Source organism: Protopterus annectens, chromosome 1.part1 (genome assembly GCF_019279795.1).
Source record: "Protopterus annectens isolate FY-2018-M chromosome 1.part1, PAN1.0, whole genome shotgun sequence".
NCBI classification, from domain to species: domain Eukaryota; kingdom Metazoa; phylum Chordata; order Ceratodontiformes; family Protopteridae; genus Protopterus; species Protopterus annectens.
The window spans coordinates 536,540,210-536,567,952 of NC_056726.1; the positions used below are offsets into that span (position 1 = coordinate 536,540,210).

Here is a 27,743-nt window from a genome sequence, read left to right on the forward strand (position 1 = left end):
GGCTCATTTCAGTTTTGAACAGGGGATTACAGGGTGTTTGTCTGTAATGCTTAGGAGAATGGCAAAGGTGTTGCCAAAGTTGATGGATGGTCAGTGTAGTTTTGTGGAGGGGATCCAAATATTTGACCACATTAATAGGGCAATGATGATCCAGAGGGAATCAAAATGTAAAATAATACTGCTGTTGGTGAGTCTTGTTCAAGAGGATGCATTCAGCAGAGTAAGCTGGGATTTTATGAGTGAGTAATGGAAAAATTTGCATTCCATAATTCAATAATAGGTGAATTGGTAGGATGTATGAGGAATTGGAGCGAAACATTTAAGTGTGAGAGTTCCTCTCTGACGAGTTGTCTGAACAGAGGAACCGAGCAGGGCTGTGCTCATCCCCCTTTGTTGTTTGCATTATATTTAGAGCCATTTGTAAAGAAAGTAAGGGCCTCAGAAATTCAAGGATAATAATTGGTGTGATGATCAAGAAAACTTGGCTTTATTTGCAGATGATATTATTTTGTACCTAACAGAACCAGGAAAGGACATTTCAGGGTTGTGGAACATTCTGAGACCGTTTCAAGTTTTTTCAGAATGTAAAATTAATGAAGATGAAAACTATGTACCAACACATGAATTGGTTCAGCAATTTCTTTATCTGAAGGGTACACTCTAAAATGAGGTATCTAGTAGTATGGGTGTAAAAGTATTCTGTTATGGCAGCTAAGGGTATATGGGAAGAGACTAAAAAAAAGGTAATTTAAAAAATGAGAAACTCGGAAGCTCATATTGATAACAAGATATAAGTAGGGAAAATGTTTTAGTCCCTTTAGTTTTATATACAAGCCAGTCTGTTTTTATCAACCATAGGAGAATTGTGGACAGTAATTTATAAAGAGTTGAAGGATTTTATCTGGGAGGGTAAGAGGGCAATGGTCAAGTGGGATGAGTTGATCCTTCCAATAGAACAAGGTGGTTTAGGATTACCTAATTTGAAGGGTTATTTTAGAGTTAAACAGGTAAGGATGATATACATAACACAACTATGACAAAACTGTAATTCAGAGTGTAAAGGGATGATTATGAAAGGGTGGCTTCAAGAAATAAGGAGATACTGAGATTTTAGATTAAGATCATTAAGGAGAATAACAGCTGCCATACAGAGTATTACTTTCATAAAGTAGAAGAAAGTATTCTGAGAACTAAGCCAGTGTGAGAATAGAGATTCTGCTGATAGGTTGACTGCAATTAGAGGTACAGAAAATAGGCAAGAGGAGTCTGTAATTTATTGGAGAAACTGACAAAGCAACCAAGGTATCGGGAGCAAATAACTAGTAAGGGAAAGGTAGTAGAATGGGAATGGGCCAAGAAGGTATTTGGATTGCAGGCTAAAGATCACCTTTCCTATCAGGGACTGATATCAGAGTATCGAAAAATTGAAAGGGATAGGGGAGGGGATCAGTATAATAGTTAAGGTGTTTACCACACAGACACAAGGTGTGTGGGGTTTGATTCTCACCTTTGAAGAGCAATTGGCTAGGCTTAAAATGGCCTGCAAGGGCAGCTAGCTTAGTACTTGCCTATGATCCTAAATGAAATGCTTGCTCTGGCATAGTTTTTAGTTGAATCTAGAACAGAAGCTGCTGTTAAAAAGGGATAGATAGTAGGGCACAGAATGTTGTTGTTTTCTTTCGGCTTTTCCCGGTTAGGGGTCGCCACAGTGGAACTCCGGTCCGCTAATGATTGGCAGTAGATTTTTACATGCCGAGTTGCCGGCCCTGACACAACCTTCAATGAAGGTACGCCCATTCACGCATGTCTCCACACAGAAGATGCTTTAGCTGAGAATCAAACACCGAATACTGCATGGTAATTGCAGGAGTCAATTGGAGAAGATTGGAAGTCTTGAGAAGAGAGTTTGGAGGGGCTGTTCACAAGGAAACAATGAGAAGACTATGTATGGCTCCCAAAATATGCAGCAAAGTCTAGAAATTTAGGATTTATGCTTGGAAGTGTTTGAAGTCTCCAAAGAATTTTCATCAGGTGGATGGCAGGTGTTGGATGTGTGATGTATAGGAAAGAGGTGACTGGGCACATGTGTTTTGGGAGTGTAATGAGTTGGCAGACAGAAAATTCCTTACAGAATACTCTGTCAAAAATATTAGATGAGCAGATGGGTATAACTAAGGAAGTTACTTTTTGAGCTGGGATATGGGATCTGAATTGCCTAGACATAGCAAGTCCTTGTTAAGGTTAATTCTAGTAGCTGCCAAGAAAGCAATTACTAGAAAATGGAAGTCAAAATCTAAACCAACTGTATTTGAAGTAGAGAATGTTGCAAGAGATGAGAGCTGGATGTGGGATCTTTATAAAAGGATAGAAGCAAACTACATATAAAAATGGAAATTGTGGTAACAGTACATGCAGAATAATGTTCTGGGAGAGGAGTGAGTTCTAAGGGAATGCAGGAATTGAGAAATGCATGCACTGTTGGACTGATGATTGCATAAAAACAAGTTTGTGACTTTTAATGTTTGTAATTATGAACATGTTAACATGATTTATTTTCTATAAATGTGTTTGCCTGCATCTTTTAAGTGATTCAGTAAAGATGTTTACAAAAAAAAAAGAAATGAAACAGTTTAAACTAGTTTTAAGTTAAATGTTTTTAGTACACACAACTTGCAGTGAGGCACAACTCAAGTTGGGGAGGCAGGAGGGAGGTTGAGTATTTTGACTGCTTTGGTTTCTGGCTATTAAGGGAGGAGACAGTATTCTGATGTTTGTTTTGGGATCCAGCTGTAGAAATCTAACTGTTTTAAAAGTATCAGCTGTGGTGTTCAGTACTTTACACATACAACTAGACTTTGAGTGTTTTCTTTGACTATTCTTTCTTCATTTTTGTAGATGACCGAAGAAGTGATTTGGGTATCCATCCTACCTTTCGGAAAATCTACTGTGATGCTGTTCCTTACCTATTCAAAAAAGTAAGCTTTTTAACCTCTAAGATAACTAAAGGGGGTTGGGTGGTATTTTGCATCAGAACTTGCAGGACTTTTAATCTGGTTCTATGACACAGATGGCCGAAGACTTAATTATGACCCAGATAAGCTACCACTTACCATTGTGTGCAGGAGGGCCCAGGCAAGGTAGGATGACACCAGTGCACTCATCCTAGGAAGGAGGGAGGTTGCTTGGCCTATGCTTTAGTAAAACCTACCACTGGGTGAGTGATCACGCATGATGGAAGTCAGCATGTTTTCACTGTCATGCAGTGTGTGAATGGGTTACTGAGTTGGGAAGATAAGCATGTGTGGAGGTGCTTGTGCCTTTCCCTGTCAAGCAGCTATTCTAGAGTGCTTATAGCTGCAATGTGGGATAGGTCAGAGCCAGTAAGTGACCAGCCTCTGGCCTGCTTCCTAACACTGGCCTTTCACCTTTTAGGGGAACAGTTGAACTTATAAGGCTCCTCAAGTGAGAACAAGTGGACCATAGGCCTCTTGTCCACTGCTAATATACCACATTCTTGCCCTCTATCAAGATAGAATGAGCTGAAGTGCAAGAAGAGGAGCCATTGGGCAAGTTCTGAGATGGTGGTGATGTTAAAATAAATAAGTAAATAGATAAAATAACAGGATGTTTGTACTGTCAGGTTAACTGAATGAACAGTTCTGTATTTCTTTGTACCATCATGGCATTTAAGTTTTTTTTTTTTGCAAAAGTGCAATACAATAATGGTGTGTAATTTAAAATCAGTGTGTGCGCGCGAGCACATATAGATATGTCTTCATAGTTTGTTCTCATTCTCCTTCCATTTGTGTGTGTATTTGTACATATGTGTGTAGATGTATATATTTGTATGTAGGTGTGTGTAGTATAAATATATATGTATGTTTGTGTATGTTGCGTGATAATCAGCTGTAGTTGAGGCATCTGCTTTAGCTCATTGTTAGGTCTGAGCAACCACGTTGTATGAATTTATGATTCTGTTGTCTGTTCCACTAAAGTGAGTGACAAACATGCTCAGAGATGTGTATCTAAAGCATTGTGTCTTGAGTCTAAAGCAGAGAAAGTTTGATCACCTGTGTTTCCAAAACTGTGACTCCGCACTGACATTGAGTTTCTTTTAGCTAGATATGTAACAATGCTTTTTCCAACTCCCCAGAATAACAAAAACTTAATTCTACAGGCTGACTGTAATGAACAGACTGCAAGTCACATTTTACATGTTTAATAATAGGGGAAGCTCAAGAAGGAAGCAAAAAAGCAGAGACTGGGTTTTTGGATGCAGATCCTTAGGGCGAATAACAATAAGCATACAAAATATATTCATAAGTGTTAAGTATTCTAAAAACTAAGCCACTAAGGGAATGGAGATGAGCGATTCTGCTAATAGGAATAATTGCAGTTAGGGATACGGAGGATAGACAAGATGGGGGGGGCTACAATTTACTGGAGAAAAATGGCAAATGAACAAAGTTATTGGGAGCAAATAATTAGAGAGGGAATGGTATTAGAATGGGAAGAGGGCAAGAATTAGTTTGGACTGCAGGCTAGAGATTTACCTGCCGGGTCATTATTGGAGTATAAGCAAAGAGAAATGAGTAGGAGGATCTTGATCCAAAGATCAGCACTGGTAGAGTTTATAGTAGAATCTAGAAAAGAAACTGCTGTGAAAAAAGGGAAGATTATTAGGGCATATAACATATTGCATGATAACTATAGGAATCCATCTGAGGAGGTTAGAAAGGATTAGAAAGAGAAATTGGATAAGCAATTCTCAAAGAAATGATGGAAGGATGTATGCATGGCTCCCAAATATACAACGAAGTCTCATATATTTAGGATCTTTGCTTTGAAGTGTTTTCATAGGTATTTTTTACTCCAAGCAGACTCCAAAACATTTTTCCTTGGTATAATTGCAAATGTTGGAAGTGTAATGGAGAAGAAATATGTATTTGGGAACATTTTGGAGAAAATCTACAAAGAAGTTGTCTGACTCTCACACCCCACACCCACAAAGTACCACACACGTAGACCCACATATGTAGAGGTGCTCACATGTAACTTGCCCAAACCTCAAAGGCCTCTCGGATGCAGTCCTCCGAAACTCTGCATGCACACAAACAAGACAAGTCCCATCACAACACACACACGCCCACATCTCATTGTCTCTAAGCTATCAAGCCAATAAGACAAAACCCTCCACGTACCAATATTCTGGTCATAGGAGACTCCATTGTGAGACACACTGATGTCCCTCTTGTCAGGCTGGATAAGGAGAAGGTTGTTAGTTGCCTGTCAGGGGCCAAGATCTGCTATATCACAGAAGCACTCAAGTCACTTGCCCCCTAAGTTAGCAGTATGCCTCAGTCATAGTCCATGTGGTTGTGAATGAGCTGCGACATACCTTCTTGGACTATATGAAAAGAGACATGATTGATCACTCAAAGTATGTACCACAGGCAGGTATGAGCCTAACACTGAGCAGCATACTTCATTTCCAAGGATGATGACACAATACTAACAGAAAATGATCAACTTTAACAATTGGCTTGGCTACTGGTGTCATTCCAAATGGGTCCAGTACTTGTTAGCCTGGGAGGATATGGTTGCCAGGCCATGCTGCTTTGCCAGTGATGGTATTCACCTGTCACCTCTAGGCTTTTGGATATTGGCCAAAACATTATCCACCCCTATAGTGTCTTTTTAGGCATTGCCAAAAGAGACAAACCTTCCAACACAGCAAACGCTACTCAGGACAAGCTGAAGGTGTTAGAACTCAATGCTAGGAGTCTCAGCAAGAAGCTGCACTCCCTAGAATCTCTCCTCACCCTGGAGATGTTTGTGCAGTTACTGAAACATGGTTCAAAGCCATGGAAAGCACTCTGGCAGTGCATGGCTAATAAGGCCTTTCATACATTACATTCAGAGACCGCCCACTGAACATGAAGGAACAAAAGGCAGAGATGTATTTGTCTGTCTACATAAAGGATAAGCACTCCTCAAGGCTGGTCAAAACAGTATGACGTGCTTTTAAATTTTTAAACACCTTTATAGAATTATCACTTGTGATATAGGCAAGTTTACATTTATATAAAAGTTATCAAACTGTATTAACAGCTTCATGTTTACAAGCGTTGTACTTCATATATATTGCTATGTGTAATATTAGCTAAACAGCATTACATAAATTATTCAGTTCCTGTCCTTTTTTAAACATCTTTATTAAACCATCACTTATGACATAGGCAATCACACGTTTATATAAATGAAAACGAGCCACTCTGACACAATCCTAGTTGCAAGCATTTTACATCGCAAACTATACTGACACACTGCCAGTTGCAAACATTATGCATCACTTATAATCTACCCAGTCATTTTCAGTCAAACATTACATAGTTCATTCAAGTCCTACCTTCTTTTAAACCTCATTCCTCCCCTGTATGTGTTGCTCCCACAATTCTCGTTTTTCCTATGTAGTTTGCGCCTACCCTTTTCTAAAGATCTCAGTTCCAGTTGTTTTATCTCTGTTACTGAATTCAGTACTTCTAGTGTAATTGGTTTAGATTTTTATTTCCATTTTCTAGTAATTGCTTTTTTGGCTGCTGTCATAATTAGACATAACAAGGCCTTACCACATCTAGGCAATTCCAATTCTGTATCATAGCTCAGAAAAGTCATCTCCCTAATCACGCCAATCTTGACACCCAGCATCTCTGACAGTGCATTCCCACAGGGAATCCTTACAAGTCTGCCAGCTCACCACCCTCCCAGAAAATATGTTCCCAATTACTTCTTTCTTCCCAGTCACACCTCCAACATTTTCTTTCTACCTCAGGAAAAATTCTCTGGAGTCTACTTGGAGTATAAAAGTATCTATGTAAATAATTCCAAGAAAAAATCAAGAATCTTCTAGATTTTGTTGCATATTTGGGAGGTGTACGTATATCCTCCCATGGTTTCTTTATGAATTGCTTATCCAATCTCTCTTCCCAATGCTTTCTAACCTCCTGTGATTGATTCTTATAATTATCTTGCAATATTTTATATGCTGTACTATTTATTCCTTTTTTAATGGCAGCTTGTATTCCAGATTGGTAACTTATGACTCTATATTCACTTCACCCAAAAGCTTCCTGAAGGCACAAGTAACATCCACCATAACTTGTCTGTCATCTATTTACATTCTCTTAATTAATTCCAAGCTTTTTCTAATGTCTTACCATAGCAGTATGTAAATATTTTTTAATTCTGTCTGTACTACAGATCACATGTAAGATAGTATTTATATTCCTTCTAGTCTATTCAAAACTTTGTATTTTATGTAATGTTTATTATTTTCATGTAATGCATATTTTCTTTATAGTTTCACAAACTGCATTATCTTGTTTTGTAAGTTGGAGCTTTTCTCCTCGGTTCTCCACTGAAAACGGGCCATTGGCTCAGTTGGACTAAACCGGTTAACAAATGACAAGATTCTACTAAAACCTCCATCAGTGCTGGTATTTTGTTTAGGACCCCCCCCCATTTCTGTCTCCTTGCCTGTACTTATGATATCCATCCTTGATAGGGAAGGCAATCTTTAACCTGCAGTCCAAATAAATTCTTGGTGTCTTCCCATTTTATCATCTTTTCCTCTTTAGTTATTTTCTCCTAATATCTTGGTTCCTTTGCCAGTTTTCTCCAATGTATTCCAGCCCTTCTTGCCTATTGGCTATATCACTAATTGCAGTCATCCCTATTGGCAGAATCTTTTTTCCATTCTTGTGTTGTCTTAGCTGTTAGGATGCTTTCTGCTACTTCACAGATATAATATTCTTTATGGTTATTGTTGTTCTCCTTAAAGGCCTGCATCCAAAATCCCATTCTCTCCTTGTTTCTTGAGCTTTTCCCATTTCATCATCATCCCTTTCCACTTTGAATTATAGTTTTCTGCTTGCACTGTGTATAATTTCAATCCACCCTGTTCTACTGAAGAATCATCTTTATCCCACTTGATTCTTGCCATCTTCCCCTCCCAGATAAAGTCCTCCAGCTCTTTATTAATTGCTGTCCACAGCTTTGCCTCTGGTTGATTAAAATATTCCTGACCTGTGTAATAGAGTAATGAGGCTAGAAACATTTTAACTGCTTGTATCTTACTATCCATATCCATATAACAAAGCTTCCATTTTCTCAGTTTTTGTATTATCTTTTGGTTAGTTTATTCCCGCATATCCTTAGCTGCCACACCAGAATATTATTTAATCCATACTCCTAAATACTTCATTTTATCATGTCACCATAAATATGGATATTGCTGAACCAGTTCATATGTGGGTACATAATTTATTGCTGTTGCCCTTGTTTTAGCTTCATTAATTTTGTATTCTGAAAAGATTTGAAACTGTCTCAAAATGTTACATGACAGTAATGTCTCTTTCTGGTTTTGTCAGGTATAAAATATCGACAAATAGAGCCAGCTTTTCTTGACTAACATACCAATTATATCTTTGAATTTTTGAGTCCCTTATTTTCTTTGTCAGTAGGTTCAGAGGTAGGTACTAGGCTATCTGCCCAAAGGCATTTATAAGCCTAGCCAGTGTGTGTTGGTTTTTGCCGCTCCCTTAGATTAGTTCCCTGTGCCTCTGTCCAGCAGAGCCACTGAAGTGATCCTCGGGGTAAACTTTGTTTCCCATCCACTCATCAAGGTTTCTCTTGAAGAGTGTTAGTGAGGAGCTCTGCCTAATGTAGATTGGAATCTTGTTCCAGAGCATGGGAAGCCTCTGGTACTGGAATCTATCCTTCCAGCATGTCCTATTTATTGTTGTGGTGAAGTTTAGATCCCTAGAGCGTGTGGCTCGAGGGGGATATGGTTTTCTTTAGGTGGAGCATGTCCATCAGTTCTGGGTTGGGCATGGCCTTGTATGTCAGGCAGAGATCACCTCTGAGTAGGCGGTATGCGACCGAGTACAGCTGGAGTTTCTTCAGTCGAGCTGCATTGGGCATCTGTTTGAGGCCAGTGATCCTCTTGGTGAGGTACTTCTGTAGTCTTTCCAGCTGTTGCAGGTGTCTTGTAAGGTGCATCCCAAATGGGGCATTGTAATCTAGTCAGTCTGACTGATGCGTAGAGTGGCACAATGACCTCTTTTGATCTGGATGAAAACCCTTTTGTGATTAGGTGGGCCACATAGAAGGATTTTCTAATCACTTTGGCAGTGTGATTATCAAAGGAGATTACTGTCTACTTGGGTCCCCAGATCCCTTTTTACATCCGTATTTAGGGGGCTACCACCTATGTGGTCATTTGTGGGTACTTTGTTTTTTCCAAAGGGGATGACTATGCACATTTTGGCATTTAGCTTGAGGCCATGGATGTTCGTGTTACACTGCTGCAGTCATTACACTTGGGTTATCCTGCCGTCAGGCGGTCCCACAGTCAGCCAAAGTTCCAAAGTCTTGGTCTGGCGTCGGTTGCGTTTGCTTCTTCCCTGACATCAGTACGCCAGGGGTATACAAGATGCATCCGAAGCCATTTTCTTCAGTCTTTCTTGCCGCGCGGTGCCCGAAGCAGAAGCAGTTCGCAAGTGCCGGTCGGCCTACTCCTGAGATTTTCGAAGTCGAATTTCAGATACGAAGTCTTTAATAAAGCTAAGTACCCCATTGGGGAAACTTTTTTCTTGCCTCAGACAGATGTCAGAAAAAGTTAATAATTGTATTTCTTATGGGAAGCAAATACCTCATAAGGACTTCCACTCTTACTGTATTCCATGCCTAGGTCCTGATCACGACGTCACTAGTTGTCGGTTTTGTGCTAGATTTAACAAACGCACTATAAAAAGACGTTTTGATTTTGCTTTGCACTACTTTGGCTGGAGGTTCAATTATACTATGCCGTCGGATCAACCGACCGAAATTCCGAAAAAAACGCAAAGGCAAGGATAAACACAGTCGCCGGTTCTCAGTGAGGCGGTTTCGCAGCCCCTGACTCCCGGTACCTCAGAGCCAAAGGCCGCCTCCGACTCCCACGTGGGGACAACTAGGCCTCTGGAAACTGAAGGTATTGGGCCTACAGAAACTAATCCCTCAGATGGGTCCGGAGCCGCTGAGCAGGCATCGGCTTCTGAGGGTGATTTCAGACCTTCACAACTTACCATTAAAGCAACAGCCAAGACAAAAGTACCATTAAAGACAAAGAAGCAAGTACAGCATTCTCCTGGACAGTCCTCCATGCCTAAGAAACAGATGCTTAAAATGGCCGAAGACCTCATTACTCTAATCAGGGGTTCCCATCCCCCTCCTGAGAAAAGGCCTAGGCAGGATACTGATTATGATTCCTCTGATCAGGTTTCCATTTCCTCTGATTCCTCTTCAGACCAGGGATACTCTCTACCCCTCTATGAGGACTCTGATGCTGAAGAATCTATCCCTTCAACCTCTCCTCCTGAAGATTATTCTTTTGGGGAAACTTTACATACCATGAGGGAGCATTTCCATTGGGAAAGTCAGGATTATTCAGAATCCAAGAAAAGGCTCAGGGATTTCCTTTTATTGCCTCAGCACAGGCCCCTGGCTATTCCGCCTGTACTAGATATTGTGGATGATGTGTTCTCTGAATCCAGCTTATCTCCTGATTCTTTGCCCCCTGCGTCAGCCAAACCAGATAGGTATTATTAGAGTCCCTGACTCTCACAAGTTTCTTTATAAAAACCCTTCTGCTGATCCAGAAACTATTTCCCAGGGTCCAAAAGGGGTTAAGGCTTCTATTGCAAAAAATCCAGTACCCTCTGACAGAGATTCTAGAGCTTTGGATAAATTGGGAAAGAAAGTTTACACTTCTGCAGCTTTAGCAGTAAGGGCTTTAAATTGCCAGTTTCACATGTTTAAGTACCAACAATATTTAATGGCTCAGTTAAAACAGAAAATGCTTGCAAGCTCAGAAGCTCCTGACTGTAAAGAAATGCAGGATTTATTGCATGCAGTTGAACAGGTGGGAAAACATACTCTGCAATGTGGTTTTGATTCTTTAGAGGCCTCTTGTAGAGCCGCAGTTAAAGGTTCTGTGATTCGAAGACATGCTTGGTTAAAAGAACAGAGTTTACCTGATCATGTTAAGGCAAAATTATTAGATGCTCCTTTACAGCATGATACCTTGTTTGGTGTTAAGGCAGAAGAGGTGTTAAAGAAAATGGAGGATAAAGCTAAATCTATGCAAACAGTCAAAGATTTCTTACAGGTACAGCCACCTCAATTTAGCAGAAATTGGCCAACAAAGAATTGGTCCTTTCCAGTGTCAGACAGGCCACAGAGAGGCAGATACAGACGCCCAAGAGGCAGATCTTAACCCCAAGGCTCTAACAGACGACAGTGGGGCACCTCAACCCCAAAAGGAGGTGAAGACAAGTCTCAACCTTACAGGAAACAGTCCCAATGACTTCCCCCTTCGTACGCCAAGCACTTCCCTTTTGGCAGCCCCCTTAGGGGGAAAACTAGCACTTTTTTCTCAAAACTGGCAAACAATTACCCAAGACAAATGTGTTCTGAGTATTGTGTCTCAAGGTTACAGGTTCCACTTTCATACTTTACCTAGGCTAAAAGGAATGCCAGACCTGCCACAGAATCAATGGGCAGAAGCGCAAAAACAAATTTCAGCCCTCATGGACATGAGAGCTATTCAAAAAGTACCACAACAGGAACAAGGACAAGGATTTTACTCAAGACTCTTCCTGGTTCCCAGAAAGGACAAGGCCTGGAGGCCCGTACTAGACCTTTCAATTCTAAATACTTACCTGAATATTCCGAAATTCAAAATGTTGACATTACAGCAGCTTCTACCCATGCTGGGCAAGAAGGCTTGGCTTGTTACTCTGGACCTCAGAGGCATACCTGCATGTCCCTTTCAGACAAAATTGCAGAAGATACCTCAGATTCAAAGCTGGTACAATGCACTACCAATTGTCTGCATTGCCCTTTGGCTTATCTACTGTGCCCAGGGTCTTTACAAAGTGCCTGGCACCAGTAATTGCATTTTGCAGACAAAAAGGAATTCAAATATATCCATCCCTGGACGACTGCCTCATTCAAGCAGAGACAAAGGACATTCTTCTATAGCATCTGGCATTTGTAAAAAGGTTGCTAATTTCTGTAGGGTACACAGTAAATGAAAAGAAGTCCAAACCTAGTGCCCTCACAACATATTACATTCCTGGGTGCCAGCTTAAGTACAACGGCCCAGATGGCTTATCTCACGCCAGACAAACAAATTCAATTAACTCAATATTTTAAATTACTGGCAAAAAAGTCCCATCTCCCTGCAAGAAAAATTCTGCAGACCCTGGGATTCATGGCATCCTGCATACTACTAATACCATATGCCAGACTGCATATGAGGAAATTACAATGGTACCTAAAAAGTGTTTGGACTCAATACGCTCACAGTTTAGAAGCAGTAATACCAATGATTCCCTGCCTACAACAAGAGTTTCGATGGTGGGCACAGGCATGTCACCTAAACAAGGGTCAGCCTTTTACCCTACCTACAGCCAGGCAGACTCTAACAACAGATGCTTCGGATTACGCCTGGGGAGCACACATGGCAGGAAAATGCATTCAGGGCAAATGGACCACAGACCAGATGCATTTTCACATCAATCAAAGAGAGATGTTGGCTTTCCAGGACAATTTTTATTAAAGACAGACAACACCACAGTAATGTGGTACATAAGCAAGGGAGCACTCATTCTTATCCCCTATGCAGACAAGCCATGACCTTGTGGAACACGGCTCTAACGTATCAAGTTCATCTGCAAGCACAATTCCTGCCAGGAAAGAAAAATACTCGGGCAGACTATCTCAGCAGAAATATCATGGACCCGCACGAATGGAAATTGAATCCACAAATCTTCAGCATGGTAACACAAAAATGGGGATGCCCAGACATAGATCTTTTTGCCTCCCCACTGAATTACCAGCTACAAAAATTCTGCACAAGGACTTATCACACACAAGCATGGAAAGTGAATGCTCTCTCGTTCAGCTGGAAAAGCCTAAAATTTTATGCCTTCCCACCACTGCCTCTCCTTTCAAAGGTACTCCTAAAAGCCAGACAAGAAAAACCACAGATGATCCTGATTGCTCCAGACTGGCCACGCCAGCACTGGTACCCAATCTTAAAGAACTTAGCTCAAGGCCCACCATGCATTTTGCCTCAAATTCCACACCTTCTGACTCTACAAAACAATCGAATCCTGCACGGCCAGCTCCAAACCCTAAACCTGGCTGCATGGCAGATTCATTAGTCAAGCAGGCAACACCTCTCTCTAAAGCTGTTATGGATGTCATTTTGGAGGCCAGGAGGCCTAGCACCAGAAAAGCTTACTCAGAAAAATGGAAGAGATTATGCACCTGGAACCAGGCTCAAAGCCTTGACCCTCTTGTCCCAAACATTCCTCAGATTTTACAGTACCTAACTGAGATGCTGGACAAAGGCCTATCCTTCTCATCAATTAAGATCCACGCCTCTGCCATTTCAGCACATTACAACACGGATCCTCCTTTATTCTCTCATCCCTTGCTAAAGCAGTACCTCAGAGGGGCTAAAACATAAGACTGCCCCGGAGAGCGCCAACACTAACTTGGGACCTCAATTTCGTTTTGGAAAAACTGACCCTGCCACCTTTTGAGCCAGCCAATACAGCCAATCTGAAATTTTTATCATGGAAAACGGCTCTGCTCCTGGCAGTAACTTCAGCACGAAGAGTCTCAGAGCTACAGGCATTAATGGCAGTGGAGCCTTTTATAATTTTTCATCAGGACAGGGTTTTTTTAAGGACAAACCCTACCTTTATGCCAAAGGTAGTATCTAGTGTGGCTCTTAACCAAACCATCCATTTGCCAACTTTTTATCCAAACCCACAGAATAAATGGGAGAAACTTCTGCACTCTTTGGACATACACAGGCAGCTACTCTTCTACTTGGACAAAACAAAAGCTTTCAAGAAAACTGAGCAACTGTTTGTAGCATATGCTGCATGATCACAGGGCAAGGCTATCTCAAAACAGACTATAGCCAAATGGATAGGACACTGTATTCGTTACTGCTACACACAGCATGGAAAATTGGTCCCTAATAACATTCGGCCACATTCCACCAGGGCAACAGCCACATCAACAGCCTTTCTCAGAGGAGTACCTACCAAGGAAATTTTGAAGGCTGCAACTTGGAGTTCAGTGCACACCTTTACCAAGCATTACCACTTGCCTCTTTACTCTAAATCCAGAGCAGGATTTGCCACTGGAGTTCTGCAGGGCTTCATAGCCAATCCTAACTCTTTATAGACCAGCCACCCAACCTTAGCTTTGGGATTCTACCCAAGTGTAATGACTGCAGCAGTGTAACACAATGAGCATATTACAGTTTTGTACCTACCATAAATGTTGATGTTTGAGTGTTCACACTGCTGCAGTCCAGGTTACCCTCCCTCCATCCCCTCTGAACTAGCTGGACTTATCTATACCTTTCTATCCTATACAACCTTTGTGGTGTATTTGCTTGTAACTGAAGTTTTTATTTTATATGTATATTTTTTTAGCAATATGTATTGCCTACCTACTTGGGGGCACCTGACATCTGGGGCAAGAAAAACTGAAGAAAATGGCATCGGATGCATCTTGTATGCCCCTGGTGCACTGACGTCAGGGAATTGGGGAAGAAGCGGCAGCAACCGATGCCGGTCCAAGACTTTGGAACTCTGGCAGATTGCGGGACCGCCTGACGGCAGGATAACCCAAGTGTGTAATGACTGCAGCAGTGTGAACACTCTAACATCTACATTTATGGTAGGTACAAAACTGTACTTTTTGACACCAGGTATCTGTCTCAGTGAGACCCTTTTGGAGGATGTCTGTGTCAACCAGAGAGTCAGTTATAGCCCCTAGTTTGCAGTAGTCTGCGAACTTGGTCAGCCATAGTCCTCCTGTGCTTGCCTGTACCTCTGAGAAATATATGCCGAACAGGAGGGGTCCTAGGACTGAGCCCTGGGGAATGCCACTTGTAAGTGGTTTAGAGTCAGACCTAGCTCCCGCAACTCTTAACATGTGGGTTCTGCCCTTGAGCCAATTGACAACCCATCTCGTGATGTAGGGGTTTATGTTCAGGCTGGTGAGCTTGTCTATAATACCAGAATGGGGAATGGTGTCGAAGGCCTTTGCGAGGTCTAGGTAGGCTGTGTGGACCACCATTCCCTCGTCTATAGCCTTGGTAATTGTCTCAAAGAAGTCCACCAGGTTTAGGAGGCATGATCTGCCGTTAACAAAGCCGAACTGGGTAGGGTCCATTGTTTGGAGGTTCCCAATGTCTCTGTTAATGAGATCCATGATGATGCACTCCATAGCCTTGCAGACCAAGCTAGTCAGGCTTATAGGGCGATAATTCCCTGGGTCTGTTGTGGCTCCACCTTTGTGGAGTGGCATAACAGTTGCTGTGCTCCACTGTATGGGCACGTAGCCTGTGGAGAGGCTGAGTTTCAACAGTGTGTTTAGGTGAGGGGGCTAGTTCATCTTTGATCTCGTGTAGAATGCAGCCTGGGACACCGTCTGGTCCCATTGATGCTGTGTTTTTGGCTTTGGAGAGGGCTGTTTAAACTTGAGTGTCTGTGATTGCAGGGGCAGTACATTCTTCTGGTATGGTTATGGGCTCTTTTGGGGGTGAGGGGGGGGGTGAAGTTTGCACTGAACCTGTCTACCAGGATGTTGGCGATATCAATCGGTTCAGTGTATTTTGTGCCATTCTGCACTGACTCTGAGCAGATCTGAGAATTGCCACTTAAATTCTTCACATAGCTAAAGGATTCTTTGTGGTTATCTTTGGAGTCCTTGGCAATTTTTCTTTTGAAGCTGGCCTCGGATGATTTTATGAAGGATCGTAGTTTCTTGCTGATACTGATCAGGGATGTCTTCCCCTCTTGAGATTTTTCTCTTTTCTGTACTAGTTTCCTCCTCCTGTTGTATAGCTTGTTAATGGCAGGGGTCCACCAGACTGGTTTCCTTTTCTTGGAGGAGTGATTTTGGTTTTGCTTGGGATAGCACGATCCATGCATTCTTGTAGGTGCCCATAGAGTGCATTAGTAAAGGATTTTGCAGCTTGGGCAGCTTTGTCCTTTAGCATGGGGGATTTGAAACTTTCCAACTCCATCTCAAGTAACATGGAGTTTGCTTTTGAAAAGTTTTTCATGGTAGTTTCTTTGACCGGGAGTGGGGGCGGAATGTGGATATACAGAGTGATTAGTTTATGGTCAAATCTAACCAGCGAATGGTTGACCTCCGGTGTGGAACACCGGTCACCCATGTTGGTGATGACCAGGTCCAATATGTTGTCACCTCTGGTGGGGGTGTTGACCAGTTGATCCAGGGCGTTTGAGTTTATAAATTCTAGGAAATGTTGGGCAAGGGAGTTGGTACTTGAGTAGTTCTCCCAGTTAATGTTTGGGTAATTGAAATCGCCCAATACCAGGGAGTTTGGTAGGACCTTTGTTTCCCAGTGTTTGCAGAAATGCGGAATGCAGGTCCTGGGATATGGTGGGTGATCTGTAGCAAGCTACAATTTGAATTGCAGTTCTGTCCATTGTTAGTTGCACGTGGATGATTTCTGAAGCATCGTGCTGTGCCACTAACCTGGAAGTGTGGGTATCCTTGATGAATATTGATACGCCCCCACCTTTTGTATTTCAGTCCGGGTTTTGAGGCCGAAATGTATGATATGAGTTGCAGCCTGGTAGTGCTGGTGTGCTCTGTGGAGCCTTAAACCAGGTTTCTGTAATTGCACATATATCGATTTCTCCATACTGAGGAGTGCCTCGAGTGTGTGCATTTTGAGGTTTAGGCATTGAGTAGCATTACCATCAGTTTTTTGTTACTTGTGCTATTTACAGCGGTGGGTTTGTCTTTTGAGCCTTGCCTAAAAAAGGCACTATGGAGGTGGCAAGAGCCTTGGCCAGTATTCGAAAGCCTAAGGGTGACAGGTGTAAGCAGTCTCTCTAGTGAAACAGCATGGCTTGTTAAGTATGTCATCCCAGGCTGACGGACACTGGATCCCCTTTGAATGACACCAGAAGCTTAGCCAGTTGTTGAAATTGATCATTTTTTTCTTTATACCGTGGTATCATTCTTGGTGAGAGCAGGTTACTACTCAGGGTCAGGGTCATACCTGCCTGGGCTACGTGATCAGAGAGCTCTTCCATGTCTCTCTTCATGTAGTCCAGGGAGGTATGGCTCAGGTCATTCACACCAACATGGACAATGACAGAGTCGTATTTGTACTTGTTCTGGAGTGACCTGAGTGCTTGTGTTGTGGCGGATCCTGGCACCCGACAGGCAGCTAACAGTAACCTTCTCCTTGTTCAGCCTAGTGAGTGGGATGTCATTGTGCCCGACTATAGAATCACCTATTACTAGTGTGTTGGGCATGTTATTTTGCCTTAAGGGCTGTGATTGTGTGGCACACTGGTTTTGTGAAGTATGTGTTTCATGGTTTGTGTTGGGGGGGTGGAGGTTGCTTGGATGTCTGCTTTTGAGGTCTCTGTTGCTTTTGCAGATTTTTATTTAGAGCCTCCAAGTATGTTTTTATGTGTATTTGTTGTGTTTTTTGCTGGTGGTGGTTTCATAGGTCTATGTGAGACTGGTGGTGTGATGCAAGCAATTCCCCTTCTCTTGACTGTCTGGTCCAGTCTTGGGTTGAGAGAGCTTAGCCTCCAATTTGGCTGTATAATTGCATCTCTCGCATGTATTAGTGTTTGGTGGTAGTAGGAGAGGGTTGTCTGTGTACATGAGGCAGTTGTAACATTGCCTCAAAATGCCCAGATTCACCAGTTGGGCCTGAGAGTACACCTGAAATTACACTTTGGACGTGCCTGGATAGGTACAGTGAACTGTTTTACTTATTGGCTGGTAAGGTCTAAAAGAGAGCCTTGTCCTTCTCTACAGTATAGGGGGGTCTAGTGCTAAGGTTTATTAATGCTTGCTATGAGTTTTGAGCAAGTGCCGGCTGAGAAGTGAATGGTTTGAGTGCTTAAGTTGAAAGTTTGTCTAATTCCAGTGGTTCTAAATATAATGCAAACAAAGGGAAAGAGAGCACCCCTGCCTGGTTCCTCTGCTCAAGCAGAAATTGTCAGAGATGACCCCACCCACTTTAATTTTCACTTCCGATCCCTTATATATTCTCCTAATCGACCTTATAATTTTTTCAGGAAATGCAAATGCTTACATTGCCCTGCTCATAAAGTCCCAGCTTACTCTGTCAAATGCTTTCTCTGCATGAAGACCCACTAACAACAATGGTATTTTTTTACATTCTGCTTCCCTCTGGATCATCAGTGTTCTGTTAAAGTAGTCAGATATTTGACCCTCCTCCACAAAACCACATTGACCCATATCTATCAATTTTGGCATTATATTTGACATTCTTTTAGCCATTATAGACATGAACACTTTGTAATCATAGTTTAGTATTGAATTGGGCATGTATGAAGCTGGATCTGATTGATCTTTACCCTCTTTAGGTATTACAGCTACCACTGCTTTCTTCCAATATTTTGGTACTTCTACTCCTCTTAAAATACTCTTAAAGAAAACCTTCCAAATCTTTATCAGTTTTCCCCTCTTAGTTTCAGAGCTTCCACAGTAATGCCGTCTATTCCTTGGGACTTTCCTGTAGATTGGTTATACATCACAGTTTTAATCTAATCTCCTCCTGTTCTAACCATTAGTATTTTGAGCCTCATTAAGCTTCTAACCTTGACATATTTCATTCTTCCATAAACCTTTCCATTTGTATCTTTTCTTGATTTCCATATTTCTCTGCTTTATATAGGCTTTCATAAAATTTCCAAAATATTTCTAATATCTCTACAGGATCTCTTGTTACCTTCCTTGTTATAGATTCCTAAGCCTGGCAACAGCCCTTTCTACTTTCTGTTGCCTTGACATGTTGTGCTAAAAGTTTTGTGCTCTAGTGCTATTATCAAAAAAACAGTTGCTTAACAGCAATCTTTCTAAACTCGTGTATTATCAAGGTAATCCCTTAATTTCTGCTTAACATTCTGCAGTTGATCCTCTTCCTGATGTGTGAGATTCCCCCATTCTGCAATACTTTAACACTTGTCAGTTCCTCTAAATTATTCTTGTTACTTCTTAACCATAGCTCCCTTTATTTTATCTCCACCCTATTTTTAAACTCCACCTTAATTTTATCCCACTCCCTAGCTATATTTTGTGAAGCAATTTCTGTCTTCTCTAATAGATCCTGAATAATCTCCACTACCCATTCCTTAAATTTCTCTGTGTTCAAGAGATAGGTGGGAAAACAAGTGTCTCATTGTTTTTTTCAATACCCTGTGTTTTTATTTTAGTTATTGGCTAATAATCTGAAATAGTTATTAAGTTTATATCAAGACCTTCAGTTAAATGCACGTATTCCTGTGAAATGTAAATTCTGTGTAGCCTAGCCTGGTTTTTGTCTTGGGGAGTAATATGCAGTTTTATTCCAAACTGAATTCACATCTTCAGTGCCAAATCTTTTCATAAATGTCTTCAAAAATCTACCCTTTTTTGTTGCACTTTCCCTTCTGGGCCTACCAGACACATCTTCACTGCTGCAAATCAAATTCCAGTCCCCACCTATAAGTAATATTCCTTGCTGAAAACTGATTATTTCTGCCACAATTTTCTTAAGCTCTGTTATAGCAGTTTTAGCTGGAATATAAATACATGCCAGTGTAATCCTTCCTTCCCGGTAGCCTCTTAATACTGCAAATCTGCCATTATTATCTTTTTTTTAACCTGTTCTGTAACTGCTGAACTCCTCTTGCTTTTAATATAAGTGCTGTTCTTTTCCTTTGTCCCAGATATTCTTCTGAATAAACATCCTGAAAACCTTTCTTTATAAAATTAATGTGTTCTGTTGTTTCCAAATGTCTCATGTAACATAGTTATTTGCAATCTACATTTTTAAATATCCTTCACTTTTCTTTCTTGTATTTAAATGTCAGTGGTCTCACAGATAGTCATTACAGATGGCATCATTGCATTAAAAAGTTATTATTCCCACCTTTTATGTATAACACATTTTTGTTAATGTCTAGTTCCAGATTTTGTTTTACATGCATACATTTTTTGACAGGTTGAACTTTTATGTAGTTGTTTCTTGTCATATCCATTGAGTCTGTCACATCTTGCAAAACTTAGTTTTATTGAAGCCCACAAAAAAATACCCCCTAAAACCTATTAATTTAATACTAACACACAAAACTATGTACGTCTTCAAATATTGAAATTTTACCCTCTTAAAAGGAACAGATGTCCCAAACTGACAGCCACATTAACAGACTTGAGTTAACCTAAAGGAAAAGTTATCTGTAGTAAGATGCATGGCACAGCCTGTGCTTCTAAGTGCCAACTGTTTTTGTCTTATCTTTATAGCTCTGCCAGCTGGGAAAACCCCGGAATGCTGTCAAAGAATATTGTCTCCTTGCCAGGTTCTCTTTTTTTCCACAGCCAATCACTCTCCACCAGATTGTAACCAATTTCTCATTATCAGATTGTCTGCATGGAGACATGGAGGTCACATACAGAATTGCTACTAAGCATACATTAATTTGCTAGAAAAAAGCCTCAATATTAAGTGTTTTCATTTACTTGCTTTCTTAAAACTTGTTACTAAAACAATCTGTGGTCCTTAATCCAGTCAAAGGCACACTCATTTTTCTTTTGTCATGCTCTTTTAACCAGGCTTTGTTTGCTTTACAGTGCAGTGGTTACATTTTTTTAAAACTGAACAAGAAGAAAGACAGAGAGGGGAGGAAGAAAGGAAAAAAAAGAATAGCAGCACCTATTTACAATCTCCTTTACACTTAAAAATAACTGAGAAAACTTTACTTTATAGCACGCAAAGAAAAGCATACACCACAGAAATACTATTAAGAAAAAATGTTTTCTTTACTTAGTTAACTTTCTCCACTCTGTTCCTCTCCCCAAAGCATTTTTCCGAACATTAATGACATGAAGAAGGACCCCCTACAAGTCCGAAAATTCTGAAAAAGTCCAATATTTCCAGATTTTTTGTTCTGCCATATTTCACAAATATAATTATTGCGTTGTAATCCCACATTAAGTTATTGGGTTTATTACTGTTCATCTCCATCTTCCAAATCCTGTCTCTGCTTCATTTCCAATGTACTCTTGATTGTTCTAGTTACCTCTCATGCTCTCTTCTTTCTGTTCAGCATTTTCTGTTGAAACGGTGAAAAATCTTTCACAGGTACAGTCTCTCTCTAGTCTTTATTACCAGAAGAACAAGAAGCAGAATCTCCTGTTTCAAATCTCACTTTTTGTTGGACAAACTTTTGTATTTCCTCCTTGGCATGCACGTCGTCAAAAAATTTTCTCCCTCTGGGGAAGACCTTGAAGACAGCTGGGGTACAGCAGTTTGAATCTCACATCTGCATCTTGACATTCCCTGAATAGTTTAATGAATGTATTCCTCTTCTCCCTGGTGTACGAGTAATAATTCTCCTCAAACACACTGCTGTCTCCCACTTTTAATATTTTGTCCTTCTGCCACAGTTCTGTCAGAATCAACTCCTCTGCTGGTAGGATTGCATCTTCACTATTGAAGGTCTATGTTGCTTCTAGGTTGCTTTCTCATACCTGGGTTTGAAGCATACACATGATGTGCTCTTTCAATTAACTCCTGGTGTGGAATACCAGTCCAGTTGCTTATTTGGGTTTTCATAAATTTAATACAGTCTGTTCCTTCCCACTTCTCTGGTATATAGCTGAAAGTCTCATGTTTTCCTTACTTTCTCTGTCTAATTCTATTATTTTTTTTGAGACATCTCTTCATGAGCAGTCTCATATTCAGCCAGTCTATTCTTCATTTCAGCCTCTGATTTTTGCAGTTTTGTCACCTCATCTGAATATCTGTTTACAGCTTCTTCCATTTTTTCCAGCATTTTGTTGTTTTGTCTTGATATACTCCCATCAGTGTTTTATTTTAACCAGGTCTGTGTGCAGTTGTCTTGTATCTTCCTGTAGGTCACTGGAAGTCGTATCTGGTGGTTGCATTGCTTTTTGCTGAACAGCTGCAGAACTTTCTCCAGAAAGTGTTTCTTCTTTTTTTTGTAGCTGTTTTTTTTCCATGTGCTCTGTATTTTTTTCCTGGCATCTAGGCAGTACACTTAACTAGCCAGTTACAGAAATTTACCTATAAACACAAAAGTCTACTGCTGGTCTCTGTTGAGTTTGTTTTCATATTTGCAGAGCTAGCGTTAAGCTGTTACTCAGTGTTCAGCCATCTTGGAAGTACTAAATAGTATGACATGCTTGAGCTGCTCCATGTCCAACTAACTTTGGGAAAAATCCATTACCATATTTTTGCAGGCTACAGGCCCCCCATCAAGAGCCAAGAAACCTGTATGTCATACCTGAAGTTACTCATGGGTGATTTTAACTACCTCTGCATTAACTGGGAGGCATTCATGACCACTAACATGCAAGCCTAAATATTTCGTGACATTGTAAATTCAAATGCCCTGGAGGAGCTAGTCTGCAGTTCCGCTACGGTAACAAATAACCTAGATCTCTTACTCACAAATACGGGAGCGCTGCACTCTGCAGAGAAATAGCATACCAAAATAAACCCAGGTCAGACTGCAAAAACTAGCCACCCTGGTATACTCCAGGTATTAATACGTTTTACAGCGAAAGAAAGAAAATCCTGTTAAGAAGTAAGAGGGAATGTGCAGAGACCCTTGTTAGTCTAAAGTGAATCAGGAAAATTGTCAAGTCTCCGAAAGTAGACTTTGTGGTATAAATAGCCTCCAATGATAATGATAACCATATGGCATTTTTCACTTATTTCCACAATCTTAAGGGCAACACCAGCAATGTGTGGAATTAGTTGTAGATGGCATCATCTATACTCAACAAACAAAATGGACATTTAAAATGGCAAATAATTTATTTTACAACAAAGCTTTTGGGACAGTTCTCTTCATCAATGTTCATTCAAATACAATAGTAATTTTTGTCTTTGTCTTTCGGTTTTTCCCGGTTAGGGGTCGCCACAGCGGAACTCTGGTCCGCTAATGATTGGCAGTTGGTTTTATGGTGTCGAGTTGCCAGCCCAACCTTTAACAAAGGCACGCCCATTCAACACATGTCTTTCGAACGCTCACTCGACCGCGGGGAGGACATGCAGACACCACACAGAAGGCACTCCCAACCCAAGCCGAGAATCGAATGGGAGAACCTCTTGCTGTGAGGCAACAATGCTACCGCTGCACCACCGCGGAAGTCATCAAATACAATAGTAATTACCATGATTAAATGCTGAATTCAAGCATATCACATGATACACAACCCCCAATAGTGTTCACTTAATTATCTAAGCTTCAGAATTTAAAGACTTATGTATATTTATTTTACTTATAAAAGTATAGAGTATAACTTGTTCATTAAAAGTCACTCAAGTAATTATAATATTAAAAAAAACTTTACATTTTTGTTTTTTGTATTCATTTCATTTGTTTTTGCCTCAGAATTGGCTTTACACTAATGGCAATATTTAGCCCAATTGTATGATCAGCATCAAGCCTTAAAAGCCATCCATATTCACTAACCTCTAATTTATTGTTAACATCGCCTGCTGTTGTATTTTTAGCTAATACTTGAATGACTCGTAACTTAAATGTATGATCTGATGTGTTAATCTTCTTCCCATTCATCACTGATGGGTTTGGTTTCTCAGCCCTCGGGACAGAGTCGGCCTAATACCAAGCTCGCGTACACCAAAAACTCTCAAGCTAAGCTGCTACCCACAATGCTTTTCTCCCTGTTACCTCGGATCTCTTTTGCCGTACAGCCATATAGCAGAGTTTCACTGAGCTCTCCAGCTAAGTGTCATACTTTTACAAATTTTGCTGTATTTTGAAACTTTTATTTTCCTAATCTAACTAATTTTTTCTATCCTATTTCTGTATCTAAATCTACCCATCGGGTATTCCTTATACTATCGTTGGTAACGCCCTCTCCTACCCTTGTGGTATCGTTTGATACCATCGTTGGTATCTTCCTTTTCTGCTTCTTTTTCTATATTTTCTAGCAGTAATTTTTTTTCTTTTTGTGTATTGGATATGTTTGAGAAAAAGGGGACTTTGGGGTTCAACATTGCACTTCCTGCAATGGCAAACTCCCCAACAGCGACTTACACGATGATTGTGTTTATTGTCTGGGGGGTTCTCACCTCTCTGTGAAACCTCCTTGCCAGATTTGCCTGAGTTTTAGTCAGCGGATGCTGAATGAGAGAAAAAACAAACTTATCTTGAAAGACCTGTTAACCTCACCTTTCTCAGAGGCCCTTTCTGTGTCGGAGGTCTCAACCTCTCTAATGAAGGGCAGAAAAAGTCCATATTCCGATGACTCTTCACCGGCTGGTGATAAGGGCAAGGCCCACAAATCTGCTGAACACAAGATTGTTTCCTTGGCTCCAAATATTCCTGTTGCTTCTGTTCCAAGCTCCGCTCCAGTTGCATCTTTGGACATTACAATAACTTCCTCGGCGCCACCTTTGGCACTGACATCTATGGTACCAGTCATAATTACAGTAATGACTACGGCTCAGACCTTATTGTCTTTGATAGTCTTCGCGCAGACTTCACCTTTCACCGCACCGAAGATGGTTCCAATGATCCCCTTGGAGCCGATTAATGTCAACTTCTAGTGCCTCCTCGGCCCTGAGTCCTTTCTCGACACCGTTAATTCCTCTATTACCTGTTTCCAAATTAGAGTGTCTGGTGCCGACAGTTAAAACACCATGGGTCCAGTATTCCCCCTCACTGGACCTGTTCTTAGGCCAGACTTATAGCCCTTTTCTGGACCGGTCTGACTCTCCTTCGGGAGTGTCTCTAAGGTCCACCAGGAGTCTGTCTGAATTCGATGTGGTGCGCCTGCTGGACCAGCTGTTGACAGCCAAAGGGATCACAAACATTCCTAAGACTCATCCCACTTTGGGGTTTGGTTCTACTGCTCACAGGACTCCCACTTATAATCCTCCCTCTGATCCATCGGTCCCAAGGCCCATAGCTCCAACGTCCTTGGTGGGAACAATTTCCATGGCCCCGACAGTGACCCTCACTGAGGCTCCGAGGTCTCCCCTGTGGGATGTTCTTCGTCTTCCCTTGCTGCAGTCCTGACAATTGGGTATAGTCCGCGTCCCAGTCGGCCCGAATACCAGAGTATAAGGCTGACGTCGGTCATGGCGCCTTAGACTGACGTCAGTACGTCAGGGTACTAATGCGCATGACCGACGTCATTTCCTCAGTCTTTTTTGCCGCATGGTCCGATGCAGAAGCAATTTTGCGAGTGCAGGTTGGCGTTCTGAGATTTTCGAAACCGGAGTTTCAGACCGAATACAGAGTTGGCTAAGTAACCTGCTAGAACATTTTGGTTTTTCTTGCCTCAGTATTTAACCGGATGTCAGAAAAAGTGAATAACTGTATTTCTTGTGGGAAGCAGATACCGCATAGGGATTATCATACATTGTGTATACCTTGTTTAGGGCCTGAGCACGACGTTGTTGGTTGCCGCCTTGTGCTAGATTTAACAAGCGCACTATTAAGAGGAGGCTTGATTGTGCTAGGTTAGTGTTTGGGAAGCGTTGTAATTATACTATGCCGCCGGATGCTCCGGCGCCTGCTTCATCTAAGAAGCGCAAGGACAAAACAGTGAAGTCTAGGGGTGAGGAACCGCAGTCCCGGACGCCGGTCCTTTAGAAGGCTCAGGGGAGCCAGAGGTTTTGCCAGGAGTCTCTATGGAGTCTCAGGCAGATACTTTACTGTTACAGGATGTGCCCTCTCAGGAGGTAGGCCAGGCTGAGGGGCTTCTCAGGTTACTGTTCTTCCCTCTCTTCCCAAGGTAGTTAGGGCCTCTCCTTCTGTTGCCAAAGCTTCTTTTAGAGGAAGGCCAAGTTCAGCTTCTGTAGGGGCTTCTCCTAGCATTTCGGCTCTGTGCCTAAGAAACATATGCTTAAAATGGCAGAAGATTTGATTACTCTGATTAGAGGTTCTATGCCCCACCTGATAAGAGGCCTAGGGTGGAACAGGAGTTTGATACTTTGAACAGTGTTCACAGGCTTCAGAGTCTTCTGTGGAAGACTTGCAAGAGTTTCCTACTTATTCTGATTCTGATGTGGATGATTCCACTCCTTCAGCTTCTCCTCCTGAGGATTTTTCATTTTCAGAGACTCTTCACTCCATGCGGGAGCACTTTAAATGGGAAGGCCAAGATTACTCTGACTCCAGAAAAGGCTTAGGGAATTCTTGTTTTGCCCCAGCATAGGCCCTTAGCTATTCCTCCTGTGTTGAATGTGGTGGAGGATGTTTTGCAGAGGCTTCTCTGAACCCTGATTCCTTGCCTCCTGCTCCTGTTAAGCCTGATAGGTATTATAGGGTGCCCAAGCTCATAAGTATTTGTTTAAGAGTCCCAGGGCGGACCCAGAAACTGTTTCTCAGGGGCCTAAAGGTGTTAAAGCTTCTGTGGTTAAAAATCCTGTACCCTCTGATAAAGAGGCAAGGGCTTTGGATAGGTGGGGTAAGAAAGTATATACTTCTTCCACTCTAGCCATGAGGGCGTTGAATTGTCAATTTCATATGCTGAAATATCAGAATTATCTCCTTTCACAATTGAAATCTAAGGTGGATGCTTTGGCGGAAGGTATTGAGTGTAAAGAATTGCTGGATTTGGTTCATGTGTCTGAACAAGTGGGTAAGCATTCTTTGCAGTGTGGTTTTGATGCTGTTCAGGCCTCCTCGAGGGTGGCTGCTACTAGTTCTGTTCTTCGCAGACATGCATGGTTGAAGGATCAGAATTTAGCTGAGCATGTTAAGACCAGGATTTTGGATGCTCCTTTACAGTCTGATGTGTTGTTTGGACCGCCTGTGGAAGCAGTTTTAAAGAAAATGGAGGACAAAGCTAAGTCTATGCAGACTGTTAAAGATTTTTTGCAGGTGCAGCCTCCGAAGTTTAGTAGAAATTGCCCTGCTAAGGGGTGGACATATCCTGCTTATGGTTCCCAGTCTAGGGGTAGGTCTAGACGTGGTAGGGGCAGGGCTCAAGGTTCTGCTTAGGCCTAGATCAGACAGTTCACCTGCTCAGACTTCTGGTGAGGGCAGGGGTCAGTCCTTTCGTAAACAGAACCAATGACCTGCCTTTTCAGCTGCCAGTGGACTCTCGTCTGGCAGCTCCTTTGGGAGGAAGATTGTCTCTTTTCAAAGGAAATTGGGATTTAATCACTCAAGACAGATGGGTGCGGGATATCATTCATCACGGGTACAGATTTTATTTCCACACAATGCCCCCTTTCAAAGGCATGCCAGATGTTCCTCCTCCACAAAGAAAAGAGGCTCACAAGCAAGTTTCTCAGTTACTCCAGATAGGGGCTATTCAGCCAGTCCCTGTGTCAGAAAGGGGCTTCGGATTTTATTCTCGCCTGTTCCTAGTACCAAAGAAGGGGAACACGTGGAGACCAATTTTGGATTTATCTATCCTCAACACTTATCTGGACATTCCCAAGTTCAAGATGTTGACGTTACAGCAACTGTTACCTCTGCTGGGCAAGGATCACTGGATGGTAACTTTGGATCTCAAGGAAGCTTACCTTCATGTGCCCATAAGGCTAAGTTGCAGAAAGTATCTGCGGTTTCGAACTGGAGATTTTCATT

General features: G+C 41.6%; 1 protein-coding gene across 1 annotated transcript in view; it reads left to right on the top strand.

Moving 5' to 3' along the window:
* The window catches only part of L3MBTL2 (L3MBTL histone methyl-lysine binding protein 2), a 1,942,600-nt gene that overhangs the window by 907,887 nt on the left and 1,006,970 nt on the right, over positions 1-27,743 (top strand). Inside the window, exon 8 of the mRNA XM_044087125.1 lies at positions 2,896-2,975. Within this exon, the coding sequence (XP_043943060.1) occupies positions 2,896-2,975 (80 nt within the window). The remainder of the gene's footprint in view (positions 1-2,895; positions 2,976-27,743) is intronic.